This window comes from Nipponia nippon, unplaced genomic scaffold (assembly GCF_047370975.1).
Source record: "Nipponia nippon isolate SJK-2023a ecotype South Korea unplaced genomic scaffold, ASM4737097v1 scaffold_5, whole genome shotgun sequence".
Taxonomy (NCBI): Eukaryota; Metazoa; Chordata; class Aves; order Pelecaniformes; family Threskiornithidae; genus Nipponia; species Nipponia nippon.
The window spans coordinates 90,114,851-90,141,750 of NW_028262369.1; the positions used below are offsets into that span (position 1 = coordinate 90,114,851).

At 46.1% G+C, this 26,900-nt stretch overlaps 2 protein-coding genes across 4 annotated transcripts in view; one reads left to right on the top strand and one right to left on the bottom strand.

Moving 5' to 3' along the window:
• Positions 1–22,540, top strand: SCTR (secretin receptor). Its single transcript, XM_009471867.2, has 13 exons — positions 1–45; positions 4,921–5,047; positions 10,338–10,448; positions 14,392–14,495; positions 14,792–14,889; positions 15,851–15,983; positions 17,181–17,334; positions 17,426–17,486; positions 18,030–18,099; positions 20,795–20,886; positions 20,982–21,120; positions 21,297–21,338; positions 22,364–22,540. The coding sequence occupies exons 1-13, from the start codon at positions 1–3 to the stop codon at positions 22,538–22,540; spliced, it is 1,353 nt and encodes a 450-aa protein (XP_009470142.1).
• TMEM37 (transmembrane protein 37) overlaps positions 19,820–26,900 on the bottom strand; it is an 11,459-nt gene continuing 4,378 nt past the window's right edge. Inside the window, exons 3-7 of one of the 3 annotated variants that reach the window (XR_015698876.1) lie at positions 25,556–26,887; positions 24,257–24,528; positions 23,671–23,747; positions 22,808–22,996; positions 19,820–21,877 (exon numbers count right to left, since the gene is read on the bottom strand). Coding sequence is in view for 2 of the 3 variants with exons in the window: in XM_087732469.1 (XP_087588595.1) it covers positions 26,621–26,887 (267 nt within the window). In the remaining variant the exon portion in view is untranslated. Of the gene's footprint in view, positions 21,878–22,807; positions 22,997–23,670; positions 23,748–24,256; positions 24,529–24,862; positions 26,888–26,900 lie in introns of those variants that run through there. The other 2 variants (XM_087732469.1, XM_087732468.1) reach the window with 2 other exon arrangements.

The window sequence follows — 26,900 nt, forward strand, 5'->3', positions numbered from 1 at the left end:
ATGTGGACCATCTGGGTGATCATCTTCTGGATTTCAACCGTCCTGGTAGGTCTTCAGAGCTATTTATTCCCCATTGCATGGAATCACATGTTGTCTGAGTAAGTGCACCTCTATTCCATGAAGTTGTGGTGTCTTTGTTTTAAAAGGTCTGTGTAGAAGCTGGGATTTTTTTATTTTATTTTTGCTTCTGCTGCTTCCTGCAATAATTGACAGTGGCCAGACAGCTAGATGCTGGATGCCTCAGTTTCCCCACCTATATAAAGACAGCGGCATGCCTCAGTTTCCCCATCTATTTAAAGACAGTAGTGTTACTAACCTGCTTTGGTAAGCCTAGCAGGTTCTGTGGTGAAGGAGAAAAGATTTTATGCCATTTAGAGAGGTTTTGCTGATTTACACCAGCAAGCAGTCCCCTAAGGGGGAATGCCCACCACTACCAAAGCCTCCCTTGCCTCAGATGGAAGGAATGCAAAGCGATGTTTGACCCACAAAGTTTGGTTTCTTTCTTTTAGCTTTATCACTTTACTGGGAATTTATGTGGCAGATGATTGTCACTGGTGAGCTCCGGGCACTCAGACCGGTCGGGAAGGACAGCTGAATCTGAATCTGTGAGGCTGTGATCTCCAGGTGCTGCTCAGTTTATTCATATTTTGAAAGCATATAAAACCAAGACTGAAGTAAGTCCAGCTTGGGTGTAAGAAGTGGGGAAAGGATCAAACTCTTGGCAAATGTAAAAAATCACTGTTTCATTGCAACTAGTGGAAAAATCAATCTATTTGTCCCAGCAGAGGATTTGGTTCAAACTGTGACAAAACCCAAGCTCTGCCTAGACATTTTCATTGCAGAGTGAATGCAATCTGCCTTTTGATCTTCTTCCACAATAAAAATAGTGACTGTGATGGTTTTCTTGTCATTTTGTTTTCTTATTCTTAGGTATTACCTAAGGGACTCTGTAAATAGATGTCATTGCTCAGGGTGCCATTGAGAGCATCTCCTTCCACTTGTTCTCTTTCTAATCCTTCGAAATACCTATTTCGATTTTGCCAGGCATCTTTTGTTCTCCTTTAAATCCTGTCATTAAACTAAACCCACTTACTTTCAAATTAAATGGCTGTGAATTCTGTGGCTGCAAATATTTATATTAAATAGTCTTTAGATCCATTCATTTCACAGGTTAAAAGCCGTAGTTGGCTGTTGCTATCAACATCACAAACTGCAGCTTTCTGCCTGTTCTGGACATGTAGTTATCACAGCTGTTTCTGTTTGGAATGGTTTTGGTACCTTATATTTTCTTTAAACAAAATATGCGAATGTCTTGCCCCCTCATCAATATCTGACAGCCTGTGAGCTGGGAGCTGTTTCAGCAAACTGTTTAGGAAGAGATGAAGAAACCGCATGTAGAGGAGCCCATTTTCCTCCTCGATTTCAAGGCACGGGGGCAGGCTGTTTGCTCCCAGTTGTGGACGGTAAACACGAGCGAGACTGAGCGCAGCCGGTAGCGGCGTGGGGTTATCTGGCCGTGGCACGGGAAACGGGATTCTGCGTCGCCCGGCAAACAGCCGCGCCGGACCTGCGGCGGCCCCGCTTGCGCCCAGCCTGCCCCGTCGGATGCCAGCGTTGGCAAGGACCGACCGAGGGACAGCGTTTGTGGAAAACAAGGTCTTTCAAACAGCGCCTGGCAGCTCTCTGCTTTCTCTGGGTTTAAATCTGGTTACCCGCATGTCTATTACCAGACAGCGGTATCTGATCAGAAGAGTAGGGTGGACATCACTTGGCGGGGTAAAACCGTAATCGTAAGGCATTAACTACACCAGATTCCTGCTCGAGCAACACATTTTATGTAAGAAAATAATGCTCGATCAGATCATCAGGGTGGTCTTCACAGCTGAATGTGCTAAAAGCGTGCGGCCTCATTCGAGCCATAAAGAAATAACGTAGTCTTTGAGTCTCTTTCTAGAACAAAGGCTTTCTTAGGACCTACATTTCTTAAAAGGAAACAGTGCCCACAAGATGTACAGCCTTTTTTAAGGTGAACAATTTTCCTGTTTCTGAGATCGTTACTAACGTGATTGCTAGCATTTATTTTTATGTATGTTCAGTATTATCTTGAACGACCTGCATGCGAACCAGGCCGGTTCTGTTGGCCGCTTCAAATGCTCGGCACTAACATTGTTTTTTAATATATTTTCAAGGCAACTTTTGGACAGAAATACCACAGCAGGAGCATGTTGTAGGTCTTAACTGTCACATTTGTACTTGTGAACTCTGAAAATGTACTAAATTGCTTTACTATTGGTAATCAAATAGATAACAGTAGAGAGTGATAAATAATGCATGTTTAAAAAAATCTGTCAATATTTAGAAGATATCAAATTCAGCCTTCAGATAACAGCTGAAACTACTAAACGCAATTACATTTCTTTAGACGTGTTACTCCAGTCAGACAGTTCTATTTTTTTCAAAGATTAAATGGATCTTAATAATCTATTTTTTTCAGATATTACATGGATTAAAAATGTATTTAAATCCTGGCATCAGAGGGTAGTTTATTTCATCTGAATTGTTTGCATGTGTGATTCCAGAAAATTCATTACATTATGCAAAACGAAATGGGTTTTACTTTATTTATTTCATGCTGCACAAAGACAAGGGAGAAAGATGCTGAAGTTAAACACAACAGACCAATTAGATGAGGCATGATGCACTGCTGAAAAGATCAAACTTTGTTCAGAAATACAATACCCAGAATACTTCCAGCCAAAATGAGTGGGAATATAGTCACTGATGTCTGTTAGGCTAAAATTTAATTGTAGAAAAGTAATAGTTCTCATTACACAGTTTTCAGTGATCATTCTCTCTCTTAAATCTAATCTGAAAGTGATCAGCAATGCTACAAGATTGATTAGGTTGAGTAGTAATATGATGCTGCTGGGTTAACTTTCCCTGCACAAAGTACATAAAAAAATTCTATCGGATACTTTCCAAATAATACATCCTGATGACTTGCTTTTAATCTTTTAAGTATGTGTGTGTATATACATATGCATATATGTATATGTGCACATATGTATATGTACATGTAAGTTACACGGTGGGAATTTATAAAGATTTTTGGTTTTGTTCATGAGGGAGGAATTATCTAATTTGTTATAATGGAAACCCACTTATATTCAGTATTTTTATTGTCAAAAATAATAGAAACTGGTAAAATAATAGAAAAGGTAAAAGTACTTCTTTACTGCAAGGCATAACAACTGGGACCTTGTCCTGCAAATCATTTTGCAATGATTTTTAATACATGCCATTTTATTGGTCAGTAGCTGTTTTGTACGTTCATTTTGGTCCAGCTACGTATAACATACGCACATTTAATTGCTACACCAGGACTGAGTTAAGACTAACGTTTCCACACTGCTTTGTGAGGAAGGAGGATGGGGCAAGACAGAAAGGTGAGAAAATGACCTTAGGACAAATTACTGTCTAGGTTCTCACAAAAGATGAGGGGATTGAGTGCACCCTCAGTAAGTTTGCAGATGACACCAAGCTGGATGGGAGTGTTGATCTGCAGGAGGGCAGGAAGGCCCTACAGAGGGACCTGGACAGGCTGGATCGATGGGCCGGGGCCAACTGTGTGAGGTTCAACAAGGCTCAGTGCTGGGTCCTGCACTTGGGTCACAACAACCCCATGCAACGCTACAGGCGTGGGGAGGAGTGGCTGGAGAGCTGCCTGGCGGAAAAGGACCTGGGGGTGTTGGCTGACAGCCGGCTGAACATGAGCCAGCAGTGTGCCCAGGTGGCCAAGAGGGCCAATGGCATCCTGGCTTGTATCAGGAATAGTGTGGCCAGCAGGACCAGGGAGGTGATAGTGCCCCTGTACTCGGCACTGGTGAGGCCGCACCTCGAGTGCTGTGTTCAGTTTTGGGCCCCTCACTACAAGAACGACATGGAGGTGCTGGAGCGTGGCCAGAGAAGGGCAACGAAGCTGGTGAAGGGTCTGGAGCACAAGTCTTATGAGGAGCGGCTGAGGGAGCTGGGGTTGTTTAGCCTGGAGAAGAGGAGGCTGAGGGAAGACCTTATCGCTCTCTACAACTGCCTGAAAGGAGGCTGTAGCGAGGTGGGGGTCGGTCTCTTCTCCCAAGTAACAAGGGATAGGATGAGAGGAAACGGCCTCAGGTTGCGCCAGCGGAGGTTCAGATTGGATATTAGGAAAAATTTCTTCACTGAAAGGGTTCTCAAGCACTGGCACAGGCTGCCCAGGGAAGTGGTGGAGTCCCCGTCCGTGGAGGTATTTAAAAGACATGTAGATGTGGTGCTTAGTGGACATGGTTTAGTGGTGGACTTGGCAGCGCTAGGTTAGCGGTTGGACTTGATGATCTTAAAGGTCTTTTCCAACCTTAACGATTCTATGATTCTAAAAATCTGGGTGAGATTCTGCTTTCAGGTTGGCTCCCGCAGCTTCATGGTCAGTAGCAGTGAAACAGGCCTGGGTGGTCTGCAACTAGTGGACATATTTGGATCACTTGTGCCCAGGAAAAATGACCTGCCAGGGGCAAGCAATTAATTCTCTGTTGCTCTGGGAGAGTCCAGCAGTGCCCTGGATGTTTCTGCAGTCTTTTGGAAGAACATCCTGCTCATGTACTTAACTTAGCAGAATAACACATTCATTTTTCTCAATAACAGTAATGTTAGCAAAAGGGAGAAGGCAGAAACTCAGTCTGTGCTTGCCTGATGCTACTATAGAAAAGCAGACTTAATTAGGAAAATTGACTGTATTTCAAGGAAATTGACTGTATTTCAAGGAAATATTACCCCCAATCAGTTGATAGGGTTGCATGGGGAATATGAGCATAAGAAGGGTAAATCCTGTTGAGGGGATGCAAGTTCTAACAGGAAAAGTGATTCCACTGCTTTTAAAATTTGCAGATCAGAGCTGTCCCGCCTGTCTGTGACCTCCTGAGTGTCCTGAAAAAGGAGGAAGAGAACTGTGCTGAGACTCTCTCCCTGGAGGCGAAGAACAGAACGCCCGAAATCGATCCGCTCCTGAGCTCAGGTAAAGACTGAATGAATGTGCACAGTAAAAACTGCTCTCAAGTGAGCTGAGTGGCCTCAAAATCAGATACCTCCACATTCCCTCCCATAGGAGGCATGCATCTCTCATTTAGGAGCAGAAAACCAGGTAAAATCTGTTATAAGGCTCTGAGAGTGGGATTTTGACCTTACTGTGACAGCAAGAGTCGTACGAGCCTTCTAACTCGGCTGCTCAACTGCAGTCCTCACAACTAGGGAGCACATCAGCAACAAAATCTTGCAAATTGCAGAGGATTTGGAATCCTTCTCATGTTGGACAAGGATATTTTTATAAAGTCAGCCCAGTAAGTGCAAATTTACTTAACTATATTTGCCTTCAAAATCAATGAATACCAGCAGCCAACATTTAAATCACGTGGCCTGAAGGTCCTCGTTGCTTTCTCCTTGCTCTAACTTACTGTAATGTAACAAAGCTCTTGCATTTCAGAAAGGATTTATCATCATATAAAGGAGTTTTTTGGCCTGGGAAGGTCTTGTGGTATTGAGTCCTCATCAGGTAGACGACTTTCCTTTCACAGCTGAGCAAGTGCGTTCATGTGCAAGGGGTCTCAGAGAGATAACTGCAAGCAATTATTGAAGCTTGCCTATGAATTGAGTGTTAGCTGCCCCAGGCAGCAGCTGGGTCAGCATCTCACAGAGTATGTGGATGGAGGCAACAGATGTGACTATATGTGCATGACCAGCCATCACAACTAAGGACGGGTTTGTGTCATTCACAGCATCTCGCAGACTGAACTGTTATTGGGTGACTTTTGTGGACCGTGATGCAGCAAGGTCCTCACCAGTGTGGAAGGTGAAGGAGCTCCCGTGAGATGTCCTGTGTGCAGTGTGTCCTGGCCAGAGACAAGCTACTGTGTGGTGCAAGAGCTGAGACTTTTTCATGGTTTCAAAGCCTTCCTCTCTAGCAGAGAGTGTTGGAGACACAGAACTGTTTCACTATGACCTGGCCCAAAGGCAGGACTCAGAGGGAAGATCTATTGCCTGGTTTCTTAGGATGCCTAGCATTTTTCTCTGTCTTTGTTTTATCCCTATGAGCCTTGCAGACTGATGGGTGTGAACACGGCTCCATGGCATTACACTTGTCCTCGTTTAACCCCAGCCGGCAACTAAGCACCCCACAGCCACTCGCTCCCTCCCCCCTGGTGGGATGAGGGAGAGAATTGGTAGAGTAAAAGTGAGAAAACTCGTGGGTTGAGATAAAGACAGTTTAATAGGTAAAGCAAAAGCCGCACACAGAAGCAAAGCAAAACAAGGAATCCATTCACTACTTCCCATGGGCAGGCAGGTGTTCAGCCATCCCCAGGAAAGCAGGGCTCCATCACGCGTAACAGTGACTTGGGAAGACAAACGCCATCACTCCGAACGTCCTCCCCTTCCGTCTTCTTCCCCCAGCTCTGTATGCTGAGCATGACGCTATATGGTATGGAACAGCCCTTTGGTCAGTTGGGGTCAGCTGTCCCGGCTGTGCCCCCTCCCAGCTTCTTGTGCCGCCCCAGCCTCCTCACTGGTGGGGTGGGAGGCAGAAAAGGCCTTGACTCTGTGTAAGCACTGCTCAGCAGTAACTAAAACATCCCTGCCTTACCAACACTGTTTCAGCACAAATCCAAAACAGAGCCCCATACCAGCTACTATGAAGAAAATTAACTCAATCCCAGACAAAACCAGCACAACGCCTATGTAGCAGTGACAGGGTACCTAATGGCAGGTTGCCAGATACTCCAGAACACAGACCTGTCCCATTACATATAAGAAGCTGGATGATATGAATAAATCAGTATTGTTTGTTTCCTTCCACGGTGCCCTCCACCAAAGAGGAGGGTGGTTTGACAACCTATCTATTTTTCTGCCTTGATCCTGTGACACGGCTCTAATGTTGAGCTCTGCATTTCCTCTGCACCAGAGCTCCGTAGATGCAAGCAAGTTAAACTTCACGGGACCGTGCAGGTGTGGACCAGCACTAGCATTAGCAGGCACCATTTTACAGATGGTCTCATTTTATCTCAGTCAAATAGTAGCTCCTCAGCAGAGACTTAATCCAGTTTTAAGTTGGATCCAAATCTTAAAAATTCCCCCGAGGCCTTTTGTTACTGGAAATTTTTAAACGGGATAATTCTACCCTCTATGCCCCTCTCCCCAAATCTACAGAGAGAGAAGTTAAAAGTATAGGATTGTGTTAAATCTTTGAGAAAGCATTTCCAATGGCTGTCAAAATTGCTCTTTTAACTATGAGTCAGATCAAACAAGGCATACTGCCATGGGCTCAGGGCTACCCATGCAGCAGAAAGCTTTAAGATGAAAATGGCCAGAGTGACTAAGCCCCTCTGTCTCTGTAACTCTGCAGACACAACTTCTGGCAGTGAAACCCCAGAAGAATAAACAGGGGTAAGATGCACATCTTTCCCCAAGCAATGATTCCCAAAGAGAGAGCTCAGGAATTTCCCTCTGCTGGTCTTTACTCAAGGAGGGTTTGTTACCTTGGTAAATTATGGAGTAATGCTTTTATTCTGGGAAATGATGCATCTGAAAATACCCCCAGCCTTTGATTATCTGCACGTCTGAGGTCTGTGTGCAGAAAATCCCGTACAGGGACTGCAGTTTGAAGAAGAGAGAAACAAAGCTCTGGGGATTCAGTGCATGTCCTCGGTGGGTCACACAGGGAGAGGGAAAGGCAGCTTTGCAGGGTGTAGATCACCTTCCATACCCCATCCTTCCTGCACCTACCCCAGAAGCTTTGACTGGTGCAGGCAGGAAGAAGGGCAAAGCAGGGGCCAAGCTTCCCCAGTGCCGTCTCCGCTACCGTGCTCATGCGTCTCTGTGAAAATGGCACAAACACGCAGGATCAGTTGCAGGTGAATCAGGCACAAAGCACCTGAGCAGTTAAGTGTTTCTTATCCTCCTGCAGTGTACGGAAAAAGGGACTCTGCCCTTGTGATACCGTTAGCTTGGAGGAGCAAGTGTTACATTAATGTAACCCACGTCATGGTTATGCTCTTTTCTGTGCACAAGCGAAGATGGGATAATACTCTCAGCTGCAGGGAGCAGGGGAGGGAAGCTGCTGGAGGTCTGGGACCTCTGGTTGTGGTGACACTGTGTATTGCTGCTGGGGGAAGGCTCTGTTTGCTACTTGAGGGAGGTCCCACAGAGCACAGGGACGTCAGGGAGGTGCTGCTGTGCTCTGCCTCCACCCGGGAGGCTCTTTAGCTAGCTGGGGTGGGTGGCACCGGCTTTGCTCCTTGAGGAATGGCAAGAAGCCCACCTGCAGGAGGAATGGCTCGGCTGGTTTTTGTTTTCTCCTCCTGGGAAGAGACCATCCCAACATCATAATTTTGCCAGGTTTTTCTGTGCACTGAGTCTGATTTGGGGGCTTTATGCCAATGGTGTTGGCATGAAGGTTTGATAACCCAAACAATGCAGCACAGCTAGGCATAAATATCACCCAAGGTGATGTTTCATTTGCTGTTAAACTATTGCTTTGAAGTAAATGGTAACCAAGTCCTACAAACATTGGCACAGAGCGGACACCAGAGCTGAGGTGCCCTGGCTGTGAAAAGCTCTGTATTTCCAGGCACTAGGACGGTTATGCAGGAGGAAATCAATATGTTTCTAGAAATGTAAATATTTTCATCAGGCTAATGGAGGCTGGCCTTATAAAGCATGAAGCGTTTGAAGAGAGGGCTCAGAACTTCCTCCCCTCTGCTTTCAGTGAGCGTGCAAGGCATTCAGCACACGCCGGGACCCGCCAGGCGTAGGGTGGTCCTGGCATGCTTCAGTGGCCTCTTTTTTCCCTGTCATGTTACAAAACCCACAGAGAAGGCTTTGCTAAAACCAATGACAGTGAGCGGAGGCAAAAGGGAACCAGCCTGAATGATTTCAGCCTATGTCTGGAGAAGAGCAAAATAAGAAAGACCAGGATTGCAGTTTCTCTGTAGCACAAGGGGCATCAGCTGTAGGACTTCTTTATAAACACTCTGCACTGCAGGCCAAAATTCATCCATGCCAGCTTCTTGCACCTAAGCAAGATGTCTAAGTTGAGATCACCATCATGCTGTGCTCCACTGACCATCGGCTCCCTGATGCATCTCTACCAGCCCTGCCAGAAGGCAACACAGCCAAGCTGAGGGAGCAGCTGGAAAAGCCTCCCTCGCACCCTGACTGTAGGAGGGGACCACGACAAGCCCAGCCTTAAAATAAGTAGCCCCTGCACCTAACTGAGGGTGAATCTGGGCAGTGTCGGTCAGTCCCTGCAGGTGATGGAGGCCTCAGGTGGCAGAAGGTGCAGGGAGGGCAACTGAGCCATGGGCTCATGCCTGCAGAGAGCCCAGTGGGACTCCAGGTTCAATAGCTGCTCTGAGATGGGTCCTCCAACAGGCAGGTCACACTGTCAGAGGCCTGGCCTCAGAAGGAACAACAGTACAGGCAGATTGTGCCAGCATATTGGTGTGAACCCACGTTTTACTTTGGCCTGTAAATGTGATGATCTTCCCTTTACAGTCCCAGGGGCTGGCGGAGCTTGGCGAAGTTTTGCTCCCCTGCAGCAGAAAAGCCATTGAGACCCACAGCCAAGCCCAGCAAGTGGTCCGTTGGTGTTATTCACTCCAGTGCAGTCTTGGCATAATGTAGGAGGTGAAGAAGCGGAGGAGTATTTATGGTGGTACAAGGATGACATTAATACCGTTCCTCTCTGCCTTTTCCCCTGTATCATTTTGAAGCTGTTTAAACTCCTAGTCGAGTTGTATCTTTTTCTGTTTACAAAAGGGTTATGTAAGGAAAACATCAGGGTAACTCAAAGTGGAAGCTTTAGAAAGACTGAAAAGTGAGCTAAAAAATTCACTCTGGTTTCCTTCATCTTTCCAGGGCCATTCAATAGTTACCAGAAGACAGATGGGTAGCCAAGGGCCTGATGCAAAGTTCACAATGGCCCAAGTTGCTCTTTGTCTGGCTAGTAGAGACCAGTGGAGTCAAGGACCAGAATGGGATGGGCCTGGAGCTTGCTGGGGCTGGTTTGAAGCAAGCAGGACCTGTTCTGTCCTATCCAGGTCTCGACAGGTCTCAGCAGGATGTGCTCTGTCTCATCCAGCTTGCTTTTCAGAGTATTGAGCATCTTTGTTCCCGTAGCTGCCTTGGTCCTTGGGAGACATTGCATGGTGCTTTGTTGCTTGGAGATACTTCATAGTGTTTCGTTGCTGGGAGACATTTCATGGTGTTTCATCACTGGGAGATGCTGCATGACATTTTGCTTTTGCCCCCCCCAGGCAGATGTCCTGGAATGTGGGATAACATGAGCTGCTGGCCTTCGTCCACCGTGGGACAGACTGTCAATGCTCACTGCCCGGAGTTCTTCCAGATGCTGACTGGCAAAAAAGGTAACACTAAAAATATGCTTTTCTTGCCCAGATGGTTTTTATTGTTATTTTATTTTTAAATGTGTTATTTACAGAGGTGCCACTGTCAGGTCTGAACTTGAAGTGAAATTGTGTCCCTGCCTCTTTTAAAGACAGATGGTCACTTAGCAGCTCCATTTGCAACACTAAACTAAAGGTGGGAAAGCCTGGAATTAACCTAGCAAGATGTTTTAAGTGTTTATTTTTCTTAGCCAGGTGGAGAAAAGTGCAGGAAATAAATGCTATCCTGGAAAGCAGTTTTTTAGCATGGTTTCTTAAAAGAAAGAGTTTTTTCCACTCAGGCTCTGTGTTTATGTATTTCTGTCTGTCTTTCCCCTTCTAACTCTTAGAGCCAGTGGCTGATCTCAGCTGAGCTTGACAGGGACAAAACTTCACACAGCGTTACGTTCATACAGGTTTTGGCAAAACAGCCAGCCAGGTACGGGGAAAAGATCCTTTTTTTGCTTCCGTCAAGAGGAAATCTGCACTGCGGGTTCATCCCTTGGCTGTGACAGGCTCCACACAAGTGGCACAAATTCATGGCAATTCAGGTTTCATGGCTCATCAAACAACATACTCAAAAAGAGATGAGCTCAAGCAATGCTTGTTGTCCTTTCTCTGGGATTTCTAAGCTAGAAATGAAGTGAAATTTATTCCTAGTATACTACAGTAATCATGAGCCATTAAGTAGGAGTTTCTGCCTGCTTTCTGTTTAGTCCTGCTTCTCAGCAATGCCCAAGAAATGTGCTTACATTTCTCTTTAGCGAGTTAATGATTCAAATCGGAAGAGGGTTTTGCATTCTTGGGTTATAGGACACGGATTACTGAGGTCCACTACTTACAGAGAAGGAGACAGATTCATTTTATGGAAGGAGGAACGGGAGACAAAGTATTAGATTGTCTAATAAAGATTAGATAAGTCAGAGGAGAAGCACTTAGTGCTCTTTAAATAAAATCAGACATGAGCCGTTCCGATTAAAATAAATACCGTGCTACTTTCTGTACACACGAACAGTAGCTGCCCATTGAATCCTATAATCTGGTTTAAAGACAGAGGATAAACTACACAAAGACACACATCGCTGAGAAAATCATCTGTCTGGCATGCACTCCCAAATCTTTAGCATAGTGATAAAGGCCCTTAAATGTATTAAATGAACTCCCTGCTGGTACAGCCACTAGAGGGAACCACTCCCTGTCTCTGGCCCTCGCACAGGGGAGGAAAACAGGAATTTGTACATTCAAAGGTCATAATTACATCTCAAATGTGCACTGCATTTATCTTGAAGATAGTCGAACAGCTTTAGACTTTATTTGCCCTCCTTATCGAGAAGCTGAGACCTGAACCACTTCTGATAAGCAATAATCAGAGTGACAGTGTTCAAACCAGAAACCCAAGGCATGGTCCATTGGCGTTTGCATCTTATTTCGGTCTCTGCATCTGGCATTTTGGGTCAAAGTCAGCCATAGTTTCTTCTCATTCTCATAGCCACATTCTTCTCTGATTTTATACTGTGGTTGGCTTGTGACTCATGTGTTTAATTACTGCTGCAGTCATTTGCAAAATTTTGCAAAAGAAAAACAAAGATCTGTTTGCTTGGAAAAAAAAGCAAAAGTTTTCTCTCCTCACCACTTACAAAGCAGATGGGCAGCCAAAAATGCCAATGACCCATACATTTAGGGACACAGATAGCTCTGAACTCTGACCAAACCCTGGTCTCCGTGCTGTTGAGCTTTGTGCTGACATCTAGACTTGCATTTGCAGCCCAGACTCTCTGGCCCCTTCCCACATAACAGACCAAAGAAGCAAAATAATCTGGAACCAGGTAGCATAAATGAAGTTCACATCCAGACCTGCACATTATGTCTCAGGCAAGAAATGAGGAAAGGTGTGACGACTGTGGGGATTCAAAAGCAGAGGAGAAGGCCACATCGAATGTCTCTAGTTCCACGGCCACCCCTTTAGCCAGTGTTCTCCCTCGCCTAGGCAACTCCAAGAGCCTCCAAGGCATGAGTAAACACCAAGCACCCATCCTTAGACAGACTGCAGACCCCAAGTCTGCTCTGAGCTGTTTCCCCAGTGTGTGTGTCACCCATAAGCAAGTAGCATTGTTAAAATTGTGCTCACGTCCATCAATATAATATGCCCTGGATAATCTCCCATGCTTTGCATATAACTCAGTTGCATGCATACACCAACACAGAACTTCACCTCTTCTTGTCTGATCTGCTTTGACATCCTCGGGCACAAACCAGTTACAGGCACGTTTACAAGCACAACGCTCTGCTCTGAGTTAAGTACATGTGTCAATAATTGAAGCTGAAGTAGAGAATTTGCAACCATACCACTTCCTTGCTGGGTGCCAAGGCAGGTTGGGGAGAACTGTTTGGGAGAGCTGCACTGCAGCAGGGTTTAGAAAACCTGGCTTAAAAAGCAAGCCTAGCCCTTCCAAAGATGCTAAGCTGGAACAAGATGTTCACAAAAGCATCAGAATAATAATCTGATACTGGCACACCCAGAGCTCTTCCCACTTGGAGATCTCAGCATGTTTGCTGTGCCTTGCAGTTTTACAAAGGTGAGTTCAGACCAAGTGCAGACATGCTGTCAGGTCACCAGAATTAGCCCAGAGGTAGCAGGAGCCCTGACTCTGTCCTGACGGTCCCAGCAGGGCTCCAAAGAGCATAAACCAGTGCCAAGCACTGATGCCTATGCATCTCCCTCCGTTCCCTCAACGTTGCGGGGATGTTTTGCAGGAACTGGATGCCTTGGAGTCCCTATGGCTAAATGTGTGGGCAAAAATAGGCTTTTATGATGCCTTCTGGCAAGGCTTCTACTAAGAAGGACTGCTGATTTCAGGCCCTCTGCAAGTCTTTGCTAATATTGACACTACAGCAGCAAAGCCAGGATTTCACTCCATGTTTCTACAGTGTGGCTCCTACCTGACAGATTAACGTGATTAGGACAGCAGGAAGTGGTTTTACTTCTTTGTAAAAGCTTCTCTTCTTTTCAGCGCATAACCTACCTGCCCACTAGGGTCATTTTCTTCCAAAGAGATCGTAAGGTGTGTAGGGGAGGACTTCCCACTTCCACTTCAGTGCCAAACATGAATACGGACGTGTTCAAACCTGTCCTATTCAATCATGTGCAGGTTGCTGGGGATCCATCTCGCTCAGCTTTAGGAGTCTAAAAGTCAGACGGCCCAGCAGAAGTGGGTCAGACAAACTGGTCTCTGCGGATGTCTGTCTGAAAAGGAGATAAATTCTGCAAATGCCTCTTTTTCTCCACTGATTAGAAAGACAGCCACGAGGGACACAGTTGGACTCAAGCATTCAGCTTCCAGAAGGCTAACTTAAGTGAGGGGAATCCCATCCTAGCCTTTAATTTGCAAGTAAGCAAGGAAATCAACAGTGTAAGATAATGCCCAGGCCTGGCTGTGGGGGCAAGCCTTTTAGTTTTCATTTAAATCTCACCAAAAATCTGTGACCATCTAAAGTTTTGTGTTCTCTTCAGACCATGACAAACCACAGTACGTAGGTGGGAGCATTCAGGAAAGTATCAGGTTTGCATGGAGTATGATTCTGTGATTGAACAAGTCATGTGTTTGCTGATTTTGAAATACTGGCCAAGAAATACCAGATGTACCGAACAGTATTATTTATGTTGCAATTAATAAAAACACATCCATCACAGTCATCCCTGAGTGGGCAAACAATATTATGACCTACACAAGTATGCTAGGCAAGTATCAACATCATTAGCTCAGCTGTATTTCACCTCCAGCTATGCAGCACGTACTGCCTGGGGGAAAATATTCTCTTTGCTCTTGGAGCAACCCTACACGTTGGTGACTGACCGCTGAGGAAAACAAAGATACAATTGGAAATGATCACACCTGGTTTTGTCTTTTTTGTTGTTACCACACAGGTTTTGTCTACCGAAATTGTACGAGCGAGGGTTGGTCAGACCCATATCCGAGACCCGATATCGCTTGTGGCTACAATGTCAATGACACGACAAACGAGGCGAGAGTGAGTCTGCCTGCCTGTGGCCACAGATCTGCTGCTTTGGGGCCCTGGGGGAGGAACACGTTAAGGAGAGACTGAATGATGTTGTGATTTAACTCAAGTGGGGCTATTGTTATAGGTGTTTTTCAGCATAAATGCTTCCTCCAAATGATCAGAATGGGTTGCTCAGGGTAAAACTTCAGGAGCTGATTTTACAAGAAAATTTATTTGTTAAATAGGAGGAGACACCTTTCTCTTGGTACGGGCTGATTTCTACTAGGCAGTCAAAGGTAAAGATGTGAATATATGTTCCCCTGCAGCGTTCCTATTTCATGACTCTGAAGACCATGTACACCATTGGATACTGCACCTCCCTCGTGACGCTGACGATAGCCTTAGTGGTCCTGGTCTCTTTTAGGTGAGGAGAAGCATCTCTGGTTTGCATTTGGCCAGGACTTCTGGTCATCTCAGCCGACACAGATCCTTCTGTTGGCTTTCAGGGCAAGTTAAAAACGGAAGTATTTCTGAAAACCTTCACCGAAATCAGTGACAAAAATGATCTCTGAGTCTTGTCTCCCAGAAAATGTCAGGGCTGCTCCTCATGTTGTGCTCTCCTGTTCTTTCCAAAATGTAGCTGGATGTATTTTGCAGACTGGTGTTTGCACCACCTCCCTGCTGAGGTCTTCCCGTGACTTCAGTGTCCCTCAGGCGGAGTGTCTTTTCCCCACTTGAGACTCTGGCTAAAACTTTGCCCTAAGTGCCACTGCACTGACTTCTGGGAAGGTGTTTCAGGTTTACAGCAGCGATCTGACAGTCATCTTATCTTCACGCATCCTTATAACCTGGACTTTGTACTTTGCTGCTTATTCAGTGAAATGAATTTCCCTCACAGTAAGTGTCAGGGCAGCACCTCCTGGCAGAAGGAACCCCAACTAGTTTGCAAACTTGTCTTCAGGCTGCACGGCCTCCAGACCCAGATTATGTGGAGATTTAATACAGAAAACATTGCAGGCACAAGTGCACTGTGCAGGCAAACCAAATAAATCCACCCAGGTGTGGGTAAACATCTTGGGTTCATGTTACTCCAGAAAGGAGGGAGGGAGGCTAGACCAAGCATATTGGCGTGAATTCGCAATTCTGGCAACGTTCAGCTTGTTTTAATACCTAAGTGGAGCAAATGTGACTTTAGCTTTTTAAGGTTCGCCCTAGGATATCCCTCTTGGGAAATGCATTAGTCTTCCTTTCACAGACAGAAAAACATCGTTCTTAATTTGTCAGTTTAACATTAATAAGGATTGAAACCTGCTGTTTACAGCCACAAGCTACTTGCGTTGGCTAGGAGTGTAACTTCACAGGATCTCTCTCTCTTTTTGTAACAGAAGACTTCGCTGTACGAGGAACTACATCCACATGCATCTCTTCACATCGTTCATTTTGCGAGCCTCATCCATCTTCATCAAAGATGCTGTTTTGTTTTCCTCTGAAGACACAAATTACTGCAGGGCATACACGGTAACCCTCTGCCTTCCAGCTTGCTCCGTGCCTCAGTTTCCCAGCAGGATCCCAGCAGTAGTTCATGTGCAGGGAAGGAAATCTCTTGTCTCAGATTTCCATTCAGCATGAGGGGTTATGGGAGAGGAAAGGTATGCCCTGTCCCTTCTCCATCACTTGATCTGCGTGTTGGTTGTTCCTGGCTGAGATTTCCCTGTTTGGGGGGATTCTGCGTGGGTGACGGTGGCACAAGAGCAGCCCAGGCTGGAGCATACACACAGAAACCCGGGTGTAGTTCCTTCTGGCTATAGATGCCCTTCCAAGTATTGGAGCAGAGGGCATCCAGGTCAGTCTGAAGTAGGTACCTGCATTCATCATCTTGATTGCATTGACTAGATGGCCACAGAAGGCACCAGGAGTTCAGCACATTGACCCAGAAATGCCTAGACATGGGTGTCTCGGGCTGTGAACACAGGATGCACCACCAGGGTGGAGATTCTGACATGGATTTCAAATCCTGGTAGATGGGGCTGGCAGTAAAAGTATGAGAACACATTAAATATTGCTGGCTTATACTACAGTGTGAGACCTCATAGCAAGATACGGGTTTGCAACCAGAGCGCCAGGAAAAGGAAACTCCCAAATCTTGAATTGTTTTTTCCTTTTTCTTTTTATTGGCAGCAAAACATCTTGAAAACTGGGGAAGGGGGAGCACTGGAGACAATGATGTTCAGTGCTTTAAACCAAAAGATAAGAATTGGGAGGAGGGGTGGGGAAGGCTTTTTTTTGTTTTACCCCCCCCCCAGTTTTGCTGGATTTTTGTCACTGAACAAGAACATTTGAGCAAATTTTAACTTGTCTTTATCGACCCTTTTTCTTAGGAAAACGAGACTGACAAATACATTCACATGCTTCTCTAAGGTGATATTAGTGCTACTGATACTAATGAGGTAGTAATAGTGAAACTCCCCTAAGTGAGCCAGTAACCCAAACCCATGTGTCCATGACACGTTTGGTTCTTGCCAGTGAGGCATCTGATGAATGCATTTACCAGTGCCAGTCCTGCTTTCTTGTCACGTGAATGCCTGTCTCAAGGCCACCCGTTTAGTCCCCTAATTGCTATAAAATCTCTGTTTGCCAAGATTTATTTACAGCTCGCTCTCTGTTAGAAGGTAGATACAAACCCAGGCAGAAGCTAATTATCCTCTCTTTCCTCAGGCTGGGTGTAAGCTCACCATGGTCTTCTTTCAGTATTGCATCATGTCTAACTACAGCTGGCTCCTCGTGGAGGGACTGTACCTCCACACTCTCCTGGTTATTTCTTTCTTCTTGGAAAGGAAGTTCCTCTGGTGGTTCATCGCCCTCGGATGGGGTACTGGTTCTCCTTACAGTAAGAATAACTGTGGGTTTGTTTTGCCTTTGGGATGGACTTGTGGAGCAATAACCAGCTTTTCCAATCGCAGGTGCCCCGACTGTGTTTGTGGCCGCATGGGCGACTGCCAGGCAACTCCATGAAAATATTGGGTAAGTTGAGTGGAGGGGGGAAGGTGACACGCAGCGGGGAGCATGCAGCCCCCGCGCAGGCTGCTCCATGGGGCCCTGCTCATTCCTAACCGCTGGCAGCCAAGCAAACCAACCACCACCCCGCTGTGGTGCGAGCCTGGATCCTGGCGTGGGCAGGAGTAGAGGTCCGACTGAGCAACCTAAGAAAGAGCCTCAAATTTCATCTGAGCATTTTCAAGGGTAGGAGGTAGCCTTCAAGTATGAATTCAGCCCACGATGCCTTCAGCATCTGTATTTGACTTTCTGATCGGTGAAACTTTGTTCTTTTCTCTTCTCCCTTCCAAAATTTTGAAGAGTGGTTGCACTTTAAGGGCAGGATGTACTTTCGTCCCATGCAGGCGGACAGTTTTCTGTCAGTAATGTTGTGCAGCTAAGTGAGAACAGGAAATTAATTTTGTAGAAGGGGGGAATGGACGCCTATCTGAAGTGCAAAACAGGCTAAACCCCCTTGAAAAGACACCAGTGTTTTGATAACTGACTGCACCTTCTCTTCTATTTTTACAGGTGTTGGGACATTAACGCTAATGCCAATACCTGGTGGATCATTAGAGGCCCTGTAGTTCTGTCTATTTTTGTAAGTCTTTTCGGGGACAAGTAGATTCAAACTGTATTTTCAACTATTGTGAAGTCAGAGATCATCTACTTAACATGCTTTAGAAGTGTGTTAATGAACTGATCTTAGACATGTGCCTGAACCGGTGTGACACATGAATTACTGCTTAAGCAACTTCTGCTCAGCAGGATTGAGTCAGTAACTAATGCCCCGAAGCTAAGTTCACAAGGAAAGCTCGAGTGTCCTCCCAAGAAGCAAGAGCCCGAAGAAGATCAGGTTTCCACATCCTGTTGATTTCATATGAACTTGGCTGGCTTGTGGAAGCTTGTTTTGGACTGTTTCAAGGAAGGCTCCGGAGGAGAAACGAAGTGGCTGTACATTTCAGTACAATCGCCTTTGTGTCTTCCGGTCAATGCCCCTCTCAGCAAAGCCAAAAACAACTTGCCTTACATGACCATTAGCTTTTGTTTTCAGCAATGAAAGCAGCTCACAGGCTGCACGCACTACATGTTAGTGGAGTGCAATTATACTATTATGGTATTGCTCGCTGAAATAAGGCATAGGCATTGAAACTCAGTGTGAACCTGCCCAGCACAAGGCGGTAGCGATGTAAAGTACAGTTTGGTACAAATAATACTCAACACCTATGGTTTGAGCGTTTGCTGGTGCTCACCTTCAGAGCCTTAGGTACCAAGGGGCTGGAGCTGCTTCTTGGAGGTAGTTGTTCTGCCCAAGTGAGATGCTCTGGGGCAGACCACTCTGCCATGATCCATCTGAAAGCCTAGTACAGAAACACTCAAGCTGCTAGTTACTCTCAGGTAACCTGCTGACACTCCAAGCGACACCCCAAGAGTTGGTCGAGGTTTTTGCGTTGCCAGTAGGAGCCGTTATGTTTGCAAAGCACAAACTGCAGTACTCGCACGCTTTCTTGGAAACCCAAGCAGCAGAGATGGTGGGTTAAAGTTCTGCTCCTGTTTACCACTGAGCAATCCTTCAGCCCCACAAGACAAGCAGAAGACCACACAAATGATTCATGATCAACTTAATGAGGCCACAGCATTTATTTTTCTTAATGAGTCAACCCTTATGCTCCAGGAGCCACTCAGCAATATTTAAATGCCGACAAAACCCATTCTGCAAGGCAAAAAGGACAATCTTAATTTATCTTTTGAGGGCCACCCGCTATCCCCTTCCAAGTTTCCTCAAAATCCTGATCACACCTAGCTTAGCCACTTAAGGCAGGAGCCGTCTGCATGACTCTGCTTCTTTACCTAAAAGAGGCTTTTCTCAAGCCCATAGCCACAGACAAACAAACAGCCAGTCCTTCAGAACCCAGATCTAATCTCTTTATTCCTCACAGCGCACATTAGCAGTTCAAAGGGCAGAAAATCAACACCGATAAACTCCTTTGTGCTCCTAGGCTAACATTCATCGCTGTGCTGCCCACGGCAATCCCTCCCAGCAGGAATCCCGCCGTCCCCCCTTCCCCAGTAGTTCTTTATCAGCAAAAAGTCCTGCTCAGCTTACACCGCTCACGCCTGGCCTGCTGGGTTAAAAACCCCAGAATCCTCAGACTTGAAACGCCTTTTACCCCCAACACCCCCAAAATATTTCAGTCTTCCCTTCATGTTCCCCACCCCTAGCTCCTCCCTGCTCTGCTCCTTTCCTCACCCCTCCCCAGCTCCCCAACCTTCCAGCCCTCTCCAGACACCCTCAGCAGCCCAGACCATGCAGTCACAGTTGCTCCTTCTTCATCCAATAACTTCAGGAACCCAGGGCCATCCTGGATCTGTTCCGTCTAAAGGAGACCGGCTTCTCTTAGGGAAACCCACCACCCCAGCGCCCTGCTCCGACACCCACGGGCAGGTACAAGCCGCCGTGAAGAGGATGCATCGCTGCGATGGTGTTTCCAAGCGTAGGGAAGGGTTACGGGCCTGCCATGGTGCAGGGTGTTGCAAAAGGGCTGTGGGTGCTGTCGGAGGTCAGAGCCCTGACGCAAAGGGCAGATAAAGCCCAGGTTGCTCCCTGATGCCATGGGAGCGAGGGGGCTCAGCTCTGCCTCTCCTGCGACTCCCGCTCTTTGCCTGAGGATCAAATGAGCAGAAACAGCTATTGCTTCACCTTTGCCCAAACGGAGCAGCAGATCAGCATTTTTATCTGATATCCACCCTTGGAGAGGGGGAAAATGCAAAAGGAAGAATTTCAGTGTCAACTCTCTCTTATCCCCACTTTTAACCGTTTTGCCTCCACCATCCCAAACCACGCTGTCTCCTTTGGCGTTTGCAGTCCCAGTTAGCAAGCGGTAGCTCCGGTGCTGTCCCTTTGCTGGCATCCAAAGCGTGGCCAGACTGCGCAGGGGCTGTCTGAACCCCACAGCCAGAAGGGATCCTACCGGTGCACCTGGTCTCCCTGCCCTTTGGTGATTTGCCTGGACAATAAGCCCTGATCATCCCCATAACTAAGGCTGCAGCAAACCCGCGGGGAAAACAGCCAACACCGGAGCCCAGGGTGGCCGGGCAGGCTGGAGAGGCAGGGACAGGGACTGGAATAGGGACAGGGACACGGACAGGCCAGCCCCAGCCCCTCTATTCTGCTGGCTCAGCCAAAACACCCCAAACTGGCTCTGTTGATACCTGGCAGTTATGCAACTGGTTACTGGGCATTTGGTTTTGTTGTTTAGGGTTTTTTTCACATCCTTCCTTTTGTTTTTTTTCAGATTAATTTCATTCTTTTTGTCAACATTTTAAGAATCTTGATGCGGAAGCTCAGCTCCCCTGAAGGACGGAGCAGTGATTTCAACCAATACAAGTATGTCCCTTACATTGCAACTTCATGCCACATGAGCCTACCCAAGCTCCTCTTGCTCCTTCTACACCGGCTTTCCCCTCTGTTTTCATTCTCAGGAGACTTGCAAAGTCAACACTTCTCCTCATCCCTCTCTTTGGGGTCCACTACATCATCTTTGCTTTTTTCCCCGAAGACGCAAGCAGCGGCACAATGGAAATTCAGCTGTTTTTCGAATTGGCTCTCGGATCATTCCAGGTAATATTTGACAAGCTATTATTTCTTTAAAAGAAGAAAAAGAAGTATAACTCTGCAACACAGCGGAGTCTCAATGGCAAAAGTAAGCTGTCTGATTTCCCTTGAGATGCCTCATCCCCATTCAAAAGCTGAAACTGCAGTTCTAATTCTGTGACCACAGTTCTTTTATCTTTTAGGGCTTTGTCGTGGCTGTACTTTATTGTTTTCTCAATGGTGAGGTGAGTATTGTGTATATAACATTCTTTTTTATTGCTCAAGCATGCCTCATTAATCAGTAGGATACGTTCTCCAATGAACTACACTTTTTATCTGAGGGTTTTCTTCCCAGCTACCTAACGTCACTCAAAAAATACCTCCTCGACCTGGCAAGCCTAAGTAATTGTATGCCAGATGCAAACTTCACCTCTCAACTATTGCAGCCCTTTCATAAATCAGATATAGCATTACTCCTGTCTGGGAACAGAGAGTAGGAGTACCATCCCGCACACGGTCCCGCTGACAATCAACTGGTTCTGATGTCTGGTGCTATTATCTGTCATCCCATGGCTGATTTCTTTGCTTGATCCTTGGGAGGGAATTTATCAAAAGCTGTATCCAGTCCGAGTTTATTAGGACTCTCATAAGGTAAAGCTTTGGGAAGAGGGACTGTTTCCTTTGTAGTCATATGTTAACTCCCAGGCTTCTGGGCTAGAACGTGCACTCTGAAATGCTGCTGCTGGGAGAGGTGGGGGGAAACATCATCCAAACCTGGGAGATCCTGAGGTTATTGGAAGGAAAAAAAAACATTAGTGCCTAAGGTTGGAAGAAAAAGTCAGTTAGAAATGGAGGAGGGGTTTGGAATACTTTGACTGATCCTTTAACAGGGTTCAGAAGAAGTTGTTTTGAAAAGAAAATCTGCATTTTTTTACCTTAGAGTGCAAAAATGTCCCATTTTTATAACCAAAATAAAAATCTTGGAAAAATCTAAACCAAACGCTTACTAAGGCCAGCTAGACTGTGAACAGTTTCACCAGCAATTAAACAGGGAAACAGGTTAACAGAAAATTGTGTAGCTGCAACAACAGCATCACTAGAAGTGACAAGAAACAGGCCCTACTCTAACCCCTTAAACTGGGGGTTAAATAAATAAACGCAAACCTTGGCAAAGGTAACCCGCTCTCCTTTTCCTGTTACACTGCTCTCCGCAATGCAAGGCTCCAAGATAAACTAGCTGAACTAAGTATTTTGTGACCTTTCTACCTAGGTTCAGCTGGAAGTTCAGAGAAAATGGAGGCAGTGGCATTTAAGCAAACACTTGCGTCAGCATCTCAGCACCTCAGCAAGTAATGGAGGCAGTGGCTTAACTCAAGAGATGCAGATGGTGAGGTCGAGCCCACCAGAGCACAGGAGGGCAACCCTCCAAAGATCAAGCGTGCTTTAACACTGTACACCTGGAGGATACCTCCATGCTCAGATACACATGATTAAGTCCCATGGACCATGCTGGGAGTCTTGTGTACATATCCGAAAGTGGGACTTGGCTGTAGATCAATGGTTCTTGAAGCACATCTGTTCATCTATATCCTGTGTAGCACCAGAGTTATTTTGCAAGGCAAAATGGGCCAAAACATTATGCTCTTCCTTGAGTTTCTGGCCACAGTCATTTGTGTTTCTTTCCACACCAATATTTTTCAGCTGATATTTCTACCTTAAATGTGACCTTGCATTTTCCATGTGGCTCTCCAACATCTTCCAGGCTAAGCCAGGCTGGTGAGTTTTAGATGTTCTCTATTTCATCTGCTGTTGAAGGTGGGAGGACATTCACTTTTGTACGACGAAGGTTCCGTGCCATCCTTTGACACAGCTCATGGATTCGAAATGAAAAATTAATTCATCCCTAAAATTTACCAAGATTCAAAGTGTTTCTGTTGTGGTAATGGATGATGGACACTGAGAACATAAAGCATGGCTGAGCTAATGCTTCCTATCCAGCTGCATATCCATTGCTGAGGTACAGTCCAGTGATGGTGGCAGGTTCAGAGGGTTTTCTTCCTTTGCCTCTTCTAACTGTCTAGATCTTGGAAATAACAGTGGTCCAGTTTGGATTTTTGTATGTTTTTTGAAATGGTAAAAAAAAAGCTATTCTAGCATATTCCAAGGGTGACCAAGAAAACTGTAGTAAGATGGCTCTTTCCTATTGTGTCTGTACCTCTGAGACTTGTCCTGCTAGTCTTTGAAAGGAAGCAATGAAAGCCCTTGGGACATTAAAACTCAACTGAACTGGGCAGTACAAGGTATCTTATGAAAAACAACACCCTAGTGTCTGGCAAAAATCTCTTTACAGTCTCTTTACTCTTGCTCAGTGTGCTGAAATCTGCAAGACTATGCACTGTAATATGCTGTCACAAGGTATCCAAGCTTCTATTACAGCTTTATGTTCTTAAGGATAAAATTGTTAAGCAAATTTCCCTGGTTTGAGTTGGAAAGGGATAAAAGAATTAATCCGACAAATGCAATCAAGCCTCCTACTTGATTTTGTATCTGCATTTCCCCAGTTGGGGCAATACTTGCCTGGTTTTCTTGAAGGGCAAAGATGACTGAACAGAAAGCTAGTGGCGTTTATCACACTTCTCCCTCCTCCTGGTCACCTACAAGACATTGGCAAAACGCGCGTGGTATGTCAAATGCTGATCGAGCGGCATTCCTCAACCGCCCTGCCAAAACCGCGCTAACGAGCTTTTATTCACACCAAACCCTCATGGTAGACTTCTGCCATTTTACCAGAAGACAAACGCAGAGGAATTCAAAGGATGCTTTCAAAGTTAAATTACCTGTGCAGAAGCAGGTTTTTGAGTGCTATTAGCACTGTTTCAAACCCTGAGGTTCAGGAAAAATGCCTGTTTTTTTTCCTGCTGGTGCCGACAGTTAGACCGCACAGCCTGTATCCCGCCGGCAAAGCCGGCACCGCAGGCAGCAGCACCCCTGACGGCAGCCAGGCGAGGAAGGGTTCGCTCTGGCTTCCCCTGCCCGATCGGCTTTGCCTGCTGATGCAGGTCACCCAGTAGCAAGAGAGTTGAACCTCTTTAAAACCAGGAAAAAAAATCAAATACAACGCAGTGAACTGGCAAGGGTTTCCAGGAATTAATTTTAAACTTACATTTTATGAAATGGCAAGGTTTTGAGTCGACTTTGTCCTTTAAAACTCAGCCAACGCAAGTGGAAGGAAGAGCAGAAGCAGGATCAGTCCCGTGACCGAGGGAGAAGTGAAAGCCTCTCCATGCACATTTGGGTGAGAGATCTCACTTCTTGCTGACCTACTCAAGCCAAACAGAGCCTCCAGCCTTCTTGGGGGTTCACTCCGTCCCAGCACATTTAGCAAGTCAGATACTTCCAAAAAGATACAACCATTAGCCTAATTTTCTCTCTGGCCTACAAATAAGACCAAGAAGAGTGAAGCAACTTGTATGTTCCCTGTCTGAAAACTAAACATTTATCAGTCAAGCCAAAGCAGATGTTTGTTTTAAATGCAAGTGCTGCCTTCTGGCATAAATGAAGAAATATAGATTCAGAGATACAATAACATGTAATTAATTAGATCTGATGCAATTATCAGCTCTCCCACAAGCCAGTGTAAGAGCTCAGCCCTGCAGTGCGTAGTTAGGACCCGCACCGATGGCACAAGGTTGGGTGGAGCCCAGGCTGAGCGGGATACCCGTTTGTACAGGAGTCCTGGTGAAACAGGGGCGAACCACATGCCCCAAAATAAAACGCTGCTCGTTTTTATATTTAAAAAGCATTCTAGCATAAGTTATTGTTTTACATGGCCATTTTGGTTTTATTTGACTTGCCTAAAGTAACCAAAATAACCCCCAACATTCCTAGATTCTGTATTACATGTTTGCTTCAGGCATCGGGCACTGGCTTGGTTTATATGAAGAGCTGAGGCTCCATAAAAATCCTCGGATGGCATTCGGAGTCCTCGGCTCTTTGGGAAGAGCAAGCCCACTCAGGCAGGTGCCAGAAGCCGGCGGCCCCAGGCGTTACGGTGCTGTGACCTGGATGTAGAAAGCTGCTGCCAAACACCACCACAGCAGGATGGGTTTTCACCTCGCCCATCTTCTGCACAGGCGAGGCAAAAGCACCCTTCCCTGCTGTGGATCTCTCTTGATTAACTGTACTGAAGAACATTGAAGAAAAGAGCTGCTTGGCTCCGGGAACGCTGACATGTTTGTTTATAAGCAGAGGAACAGGGAAGTAAATCTCAGTGAGCAATGCAAAAAGTGGGAGATGAACGGATGCGAGGCACGCAGACTCCAGCGTCAGTGGCCTGAAATGACTGACACAGCCTGAACACAAACTCCATATTCAGAGTTCACCGACTTCCCTTTCTCTATACTTGCTCCTGGGTATTCAATGTAAAGCAGGCGTTTGTTATCAGTACTTAGGACTTGCGTACCATCTTTCAGACAAGTAGTGATTGCTCTGGGACACTGGTGGCAGCCTCTGGCTCTTCACTCCAGGTCCCCTGAGAAGCCAGTTGCAGCTCTGCAAGCCAGCGGTGCAAGCAGCAGCTCCGGCAGCCCGAACACCAGCAGTCTAAGACCTGAGGCTGAATTGAAGGGGAAGCAATGAATGGATTTTCTCTCCTAACACAGCAACGAGGAAGTTCCGAGCAAAACTGCCGGAATCAAGAAGCAGTATTGTTGTGCAGTGAGTAATTACATTGTGCAACGCCTCGCTGGGCATCGGGGGAGCTGAAATGAACTGTTTCAGAAGGGGGTAGTGCCAATGCAGAGGGGTTGGATCCACATGAAGGTGAAAGGCCCCAGGAATCCAGCAAACACCCCTTCCAGGACACCCCCCGAGGGCAGACCTTTCTTTCACCCAGAAACAGGCCCTTTTTACCTGTGCAAGCTGACAAAAGCAAGCAAAGCTCAACCCCCAAACCAGGTGTCCCTCCAAGCACCGCTGATGGAGGTACTGTAGACTTAAAATCAAAATACCAGTCCAGGATATCTCCCTAGTTAGCATGTCCTGTACCATTATTTCCTTATTCTTAGCCACAAGCAATGGTCTGTGCACAAGTTTTCAATTAAAGTTAGTAACTGAGCAAGTCTAAACAGCTCATTAACAAGACATGTTCATTATCCTGTTTTTAAGAGATATTAAACCATCTGAGACAGGCCAATGGCCTCTCCCACCAGAAAGAGAACACCAGGTGCTAATTAACTGACTCGAGATTACATAAACTAATTCAGTGATGAAGCTGGAAATCTGTTTTCCTGACATTTAACCAAACCTCTTAGTACAGTGAGCTTGGGGAAAAACTGTATAAATACATTTGTGCTCAGATACCGCTTCTGCAGGCAAAATAAGCAAAGCCGGGGAAAAGAGCGAGGATGCTTCAGACACAGGGTGCGGTGTGGGAAAAGGGAGGTGAAGGACACAGGAAAGAGCTCTTTAGCTGGTAAACAGAGCACATGCAACAGCAGGAAATCATTAAGAGCCTACAAGGTTATCTCTAATTCCCACGAAGCAGCACAGCTGACTGCCCCTCTTGTTTTGCAAGACAAGAAAGCGGTGCTGGCTGCTTGGGTTGGTGAGGACAAGTTGGAGGGGAAAGGAGAGGGAAGCGCGCAGCAGCTAGGCAGCCTCGGCTTCCTTGGTCAGAGCTCGGCAAAGCGCCAAGCAGTCGTTTCTTCATCGGTCCAGCTGGGTAAACACGCAGAATCGGCGCCTGGGAGATTACATAAACCCCACTCATCTCCTTAAATCTGCACCCCGATATCTAAAGATAAAAA

Coding starts and splice junctions, on each gene's coding strand:
- SCTR (XM_009471867.2), top strand. CDS start 1: ATGTGGACCATCTGGGTGATCATCTTCTGGATTTCAACCGTCCTG. Junction 14,890..15,850: donor GTGGTCCTGGTCTCTTTTAG/GTGAGGAGAAGC, acceptor TTTTTGTAACAG/AAGACTTCGCTGTACGAGGA. Junction 17,487..18,029: donor CAACTCCATGAAAATATTGG/GTAAGTTGAGTG, acceptor CTATTTTTACAG/GTGTTGGGACATTAACGCTA.